The sequence below is a fragment of the Triturus cristatus genome, chromosome 7, assembly GCF_964204655.1.
Source record: "Triturus cristatus chromosome 7, aTriCri1.1, whole genome shotgun sequence".
NCBI lineage: Eukaryota > Metazoa > Chordata > Amphibia > Caudata > Salamandridae > Triturus > Triturus cristatus.
The window spans coordinates 853571806-853578481 of record NC_140590.1 but is presented as its reverse complement, the minus strand read 5'-3'; the positions used below and the strand labels follow the sequence as shown (position 1 = coordinate 853578481).

Genomic DNA, 6676 nt, shown 5'->3' with positions numbered 1-6676 from the left:
TTCATTTGTGCGGAAATGCATCTACTGCTTTTGGTTCTTGTGTGGTAAATTCAGAGGCATTAGTCACATAAACAAATGTATGCACACCTGCACAGCCTATCTGTTGCCTGTGGGTGGTATGTGAAAGCAGATCACTATGCTGGGTTATCAGATGCAGAAGTAAGGATTGGGACAAGGAAGCCGAACAAGGGGGTAATTACCTGGTTACTAACCAGCAATCTTCATTACCCACGAGTTATGGCCTTCATCGTAACAGTTTGAGTTCCCCATCCTGTAGTCTATCAGCTTTATAGAAGTGCAATGGTTTGGGATTACAAGAAGTTGGGATGGGTGCGCCCCTGGTTTATTAGAAGCATGGGGCAGTAGGCAGGGAGGGCAGCCATATTGGAGGGATGGGAAAACATTTAATTTGTTTTGCTTGGAGAATGTTCTGTCCACGGGAGAAGTCACTCCATAGATAAGGACAGACTAGAACTCAAAGTAATGAAGATTACTGGTAAGTAACTGGGTCCTTTTCATGGTATGGAATGGTGTTACATTTCAAAATGAAGCAGAAGAAAAACCCCTCTTCTGCTACTGAGATAAGGGATACACAGCAGGAAATCTAACTGATCTGGAACACAGGGACCCAGGTGCAGCCTGATGACAGACTGAAACGAATGAATTAACGTTACTTATGTAATCTCAGAAATGTTCCCTCTCCATGACAACATTGCAGACGCCTCACATTTCAGCTGGAGATGTGCTGATCACCCACCTCTGACACCTCATTTAGAAAGGAGGTGCCCTGGCAGCAGGAGATGAAATGGGGTAAATAGTTCCTCTTTACCTGCCCATGTACTGCTCCCCATAAACACAGTGCAACTTGGGGCACCCTCTATCCTCTCAGGCTCCGGCAGGTGCGAGTCCGGATCAACTCTAAAAAAAAAAGTCAAAGTATTGAAAATCTCATTACAAAACAAAACAACTTGAAATCGCTGTTCCCAATATTTCCTGACCACTTCTACCTCTGTACACCCGACTAAAATAAAATTAACTTGAAGAATAAACTTGGTAGGGGTTGCGGAGGTTCCCACGTAGCTCTAAGATGAACATCGGGCGCTGTGGGTTCAAGCTAAACCAACAGGGGTAAAGCATGACTGTCTAAAGGCCATGATAAGCTTCGTCAGCGCCCATTTTAGCTGTATGTGGAACAAGCGCAGATCATGTGACTCCGAGGTGGTTTCTCGCTGTCACAAGTGTGAAACCAGAGTTTGCTGTCTGGGAGGAAGTGAAGACGCTGAATGTTTTCCGACCCAGGATAAAAATTATATATAACCCTGCTGCGCGATGCTGCAGAGTCATGACGTGGAGGCCGTGACGTGGGCCTGAAGTAACGTCCTTCCTGATGGAGTCTATCGAGGGGGAGAAGAGGCTGCTGGTGTTTTCAGATGCTCTCTGTTCGTCTTCAAGGTGCTTCCGGCGCTAGAGCCACCGGCTCCGGTTAATCTCGACCTTGAGTGAGAGGGCGGCAGAGATGGCATTCCAGGGTCCACGCTCCAGGTTCACCACGGCTCTGTGCACCGCCATCTACTTCTGGCTCACCGTGCACGGTTGCTGCCAGGTGCACGGCTGTTCGCCAGGTACGTACCTTTGGGGAGTCTAATTGTCCACATCCTGCTCCAGCTGGATTACATGGACTTCTGGGCATGCGCAGCACAGGTAGCGTTGCAAGCTTCCACCAGACACAAAGGAATACAGCGCTGGCACCGTGGTGCAAGCGATAGTGCTCGCGGGTAACCATAGTAATATTTACCACTGGTACAAGCACTTCAAGGCAGTGCTGGAATTGGAAAACATTTACTCCGTTAACCCATTAATAGGGGGTCAAGGGGCAGCTACCGAAAGATGGGTGGAGTCATGAAAAGCAGAGTCTGACAGTTAATTTACACTTAAAATTAAAAAAAACCTCTGCCATAGAGAAATAGACAACAAGGGCAAACGTGTCAGTAAATTTGTTATGGCTTACTTGGTTGCAAAGGCTGCATATGAGGTTGAGGCATCTGCTACAGAGATCTTTGTGTTCCCAGAAAATCGCAGGGAATAATAACGGTAAGATAACTCGTGTGGATAAAGCACTTGCTGGAGAGATCTGTGTTTTGTTTAGCCACAGTTTTGACTCATTAAGGGCCATATTATCAAGGAACGGTGATAACATTATTGCTGCTTTAGCGGCAGGAAACTGCTGCTAAAGCATCGATAATGGGCTTGATAATATGCCCTTGAGTATTCCCATAGAAGCCCAGGTTCTGGTGCGAACATGGGCTTCTATGGGAATTCTCAAGGCCATATTATCAAGCCCATTATCGCCGCTTCACCGGCAGTTTCCTGCCGCTAAAGCAGCAATAATGGTATCGCCTTCCTTGATAATATGCCCCTAGTAACATGGCAGGTAATGTGTCTCCTACAAATTACATCATGCAACATGCAGATCACAGATTTTTATTTTCTGTAGGTTGGTAAGAGGGTTACTGCTTTTGACACGGAGATCCTTTTGTTACTTGCAGCTCCAAAACTGCAGTCCTTCTAGTATTGGACAGTGAGCTCTGAACTGACATCAAGAAGCTGCATGAAAACGGCAAGGTGTAGGTTAAGAACCATATTTCTTCTCAATCTGTTATTATAAGGCTTCGAAACTGTGGGGCATATTATCAAGCTCAGTGTTAACATTATCGCCGCTTTAGCGGCAGAAAACTGCCGCTAAAGCAGCGATAATGGACTTGATAATATGCCCTGGAGAATTCCAATAGAATTTAGAAAAAGAGAGAGATGACCCAAGCTAGTTCCAGGGAACCGGGTTCTTTAAACGAATAAGCAAGGAGGTAGATCCCTGGAAAACGCACTCATACCACACTATATCACTTCCCACTGACTCAAGCAATCATCTTTCAAGCCACAAGTTTGCAATACAAATTGAAATGCAATGCATACACTTATATTCATTTAAAAATCAATTTTACCATCCTTAAAATTTCGAAGAAATTTCGAAAAAGTACATACTTTTTAATACATAAAAAACTTCCACATTTAATACATGGCAATGTCCTTAAATAAAAATTCCTAGACAATCATAGATGCAAAACCTATTGTGACCCTACTAACTACAGGCAGTCTGTATATCCTGTTTTGAACTATATTTGATCCCACAGCTACATAAAATCTATCTGGCACTTTTTAGTGAGGAAACTTTTCCTTATTATTTTAAAGTCCTTTGCTTTTTAGGGATTCAAGAAATACGGGGGCGTTGACGCGTTTCAGTGGTCTATAAGCTAAAAGCTTTACCACCTTCCTCAGGACAGATTGCGATACCAGGTCACAAATCTTATGGTACAGGTTGTATCGTGAATAACATCCGTCAAATATCAGAAAAGCCTTTCATCAAAATTGCGGCGAGGAAAAACTACGCTTTTTAAACAAATAGACTGCTAAATAAAACCCAGACAGACTCATCAAATATCTGCAAGGGAAGGAAAGCAGTGCAGGTTACTTCATCCTCGTCCATGATAAGAAAATAAATCGTGTTGAGCATATTTGGCCGTATATATAACTGATAGAAATGTCTGGCCGAAGCAAAGACACTGATTAGATTAACGAACGGGTGTAAAGTCAACACGCCATAATATAAAGAAGAAAGGAATAAGCTTGGATTCATAAATCAAAGAAAATTCTATAAAAACAGAAACAAAAGCTGTATGAAGATCCAGCAAAGGACCATTTTTTAACCTCAAAACTGATATTTGACGGATGTTATTCACGATACAACCTGTACCATAAGAAGATTTGTGACCTGGTATCGCAATCTGTCCTGAGGAAGGTGGTAAAAAGCAAAGGACTTTTAAATAATAAGGAAAAGTTTCCTCACTAAAAAGTGCCAGATATATTTTATTTAGCTGTGGGATCAAATATAGTTCAAAACAGGATATACAGACTGCCTGTAGTTAGTAGGATCACATTAGGTTTTGTATCTATGACTGTCTAGGAATTTTTATTTAAGGACATTGCCATGTATTAAATGTGGAAGTTTTTTATGTATTAAAAAGTATGTACTTTTTCGAAATTTCTTCGAAATTTTAAGGATAGTAAAATTGATTTTTAATTGATTATAAGTGTATGCATTGCATTTCAATTTGTATTGCAAACTTGTGGCTTGAAAGATGATTGCTTGAGTCAGTGGGAAGTGATATAGTGTGGTATGAGTGCGTTTTCCAGGGATCTACCTCCTTGCTTATATGAATTCCAATAGAAGCCCATGTTGACACCAGAACATGGGCTTCTATTGGAATTCTCAAGGGCATATTATCAAGCCCATTATCGCCGCTTTAGCGGCAGTTTTCTGCCGCTAAAGCGGCGATAATTTTAACGCCGTTTCCTGATAATATGCCCCTGTGTTTCTTTGGGCACTAATACAGCCTTATTGATAAGACAACCCCAAGCACAGTGTTATGTTTCAAATGCTGACTTTGTGTTTCTTCTGGCCATGCACTCTTAACATATAATGCCAATCAGGACGGACGATGTGTGACTCCTGCACCTGGTAAAGCACCTTCACTCTTTGCACATTGCTGCTCGGAAGGGAAAGCAGACAATATGCAGGCGCTGCTTAATCAGCATTAGTGCAAGCTTACCTTACATACAAAAAAACTGTTACAGCAGAGGCAGCAACAGTAATTGTAATTGTATTTATGTAGTGCTTACTACCCCTGATGAGATGTCTAAACACTTTTTGGCAAGTAGCATGCTACTCCGGAACCCACAAGGATTAGTGGTAGATTAGTATAGGGAAATATGAGTTAATGTGAGTGGTGAACATGTGAGTCTGTTAGTTGAATTGAATAGGATATTGAAGGGATAAAAGTGGGAAGAGTCTAGAGCATGGGTAATCACAAACATTTACACAGGGGCTGCAAAGTTTGGTCTTTGGTGTGACCGATGGGAGGGGTGTAAAGTGGGTGTAGAGGAAGTGAAGCATGTATAAAAACTGGCTGAACTCAATTGCGCAATGTGAAACCAGAAAACCTGGGTTGAATCCTGGCTTCTCCACTTGATCAAATTGTGTGACCCTGGGCAATTGTTTAATTTCAATTTCCCTCCTTTTTCTTCATTATCACATATAAAGGGACCTTGAAATACATGACGTCAGGATGTGTGCTGTACAAAACCATCTCCTGTACTTGGATGTAATCACTAATGGTATTGTTTTTCAGGGTGGGGGCTGGGGGAGAGAGCATGAACGTTTCTAAATTCATGTCTGAAAACCATACCTTAAAAAATACTTCTGAATGCACTACTATAATTAGATTTATTAAGGTGAAATGGTTCTGCAGGTCAGTGAAATACAGTTTTTAAATTGTGAAAAGACTATCATATTTGTACATGTTTGCTGTCTTTAAAAATTATGGTGTTCCTACAGTTAACAGCCTACATACTTCCTTTTGTTTAACTGCAATTAACCTTTGAATAAGTGCTTGCTGCATATTAAAAAATGTTTTTGTTAGTGCGGAGTCGAGTAGACAGCAGCCCAGTGCTGCTGCTGCACAGGGGCCGCATGTAAAGGTCATGCAGCCCTCTGGCCAATTTTTGAGTATCACTGGTCTAGAGAGTGTTATTTGGGAGATCATAGTAGTAAGATGAGGTTTGTGATGAGTAAAAAGATGAGACGGAGGAGGGAAGAGTCTCTAACAAGGGATAAAGGAAATCGTAGCAGTAAAAAGAGGTTTGGGAGGGATACATGAGGGAAGAATTTAGAAAGGGTTGTTTGCTCCGGCGCAGGGGAAAAGGACAGGAATGTGCCGTATCTCATAGATACGGCATATTCCTGCCCTTTTTTTGCCACAGGTCAGCCTAGCAGGAAAGCCTGCTGCGGGGTCCTACAGCAAAAACACTTCATGAGGCACTGAGGGGGACATTTACAAGAGAAGTGGCGGAGCGTGTCGTTAGCCTCCTTGTCTTAACCACACGCTCCGCCACTTCTGAAACGCAAGGCTGCACCATATTTACAAGAATATGGTGCAGCTCCGCGTCTCCCCTTTCGCTGGTGCTACACTTAGCAGTGTAGCGTCAATGCAGGCACCCTTGCACCATGGTGTAAGGGTGTCTGTGTGCAGTGGAAGATTGTTTATGTACACGAAGGTCCCCCTCCTTGCACATAAATAATCTTGAAATGCCTTTTTGTCACTTATGTGTGCAGCACACATGGAAGTTACAAAATGTTATTTTTTTTCTCTAAGATTGGTTATGTGCAGGAATGGTCACCTTCCTAAACATAAACAATCCAAGGCGCTTTGCTTTTTCCATGTGTGCTGCACAAGGCAGCACACGTGGAAAAAGTAAAAATGAGGAGGAAAAAAAAGCATTTCTCCCCGTTTCACCAAGTTAAGACCAGGTTTTCCCTGGTCTTAATTTTGGTGCTGTCTCCTATTTACGCTGCCCTTGTAAATAGGGGGCAGTGTCAAAATCAATGGGTGTTGAGGTGGAAAGCCCACCGCCTACCCCTTTCACGCTAAGCATAGCGTGAAAGTGGGCCTTATTTACAAGGCAGCATTAAGCCATGTTAAGTGGCTTAAAGCTGCCTTGTAAATAAGGTGAAGCGCTTATCGCTTCGGGGACGTCGCAAAAAGTGACGTTCCCGTGGCGACAG

At 42.7% G+C, this 6676-nt stretch overlaps 1 protein-coding gene across 1 annotated transcript in view; it reads left to right on the top strand.

Annotated features, from left to right (window-relative positions):
• The first annotated feature begins 1342 nt into the window (after nt 1-1342).
• Nucleotides 1343-6676, top strand: part of LOC146810703 (proteinase-activated receptor 3-like) — a 68142-nt gene continuing 62808 nt past the window's right edge. The window contains exon 1 of the mRNA XM_085617777.1: nt 1343-1622. Coding sequence (XP_085473903.1) covers nt 1517-1622 — 106 coding nt within the window. The 5' untranslated portion in view covers nt 1343-1516. The remainder of the gene's footprint in view (nt 1623-6676) is intronic.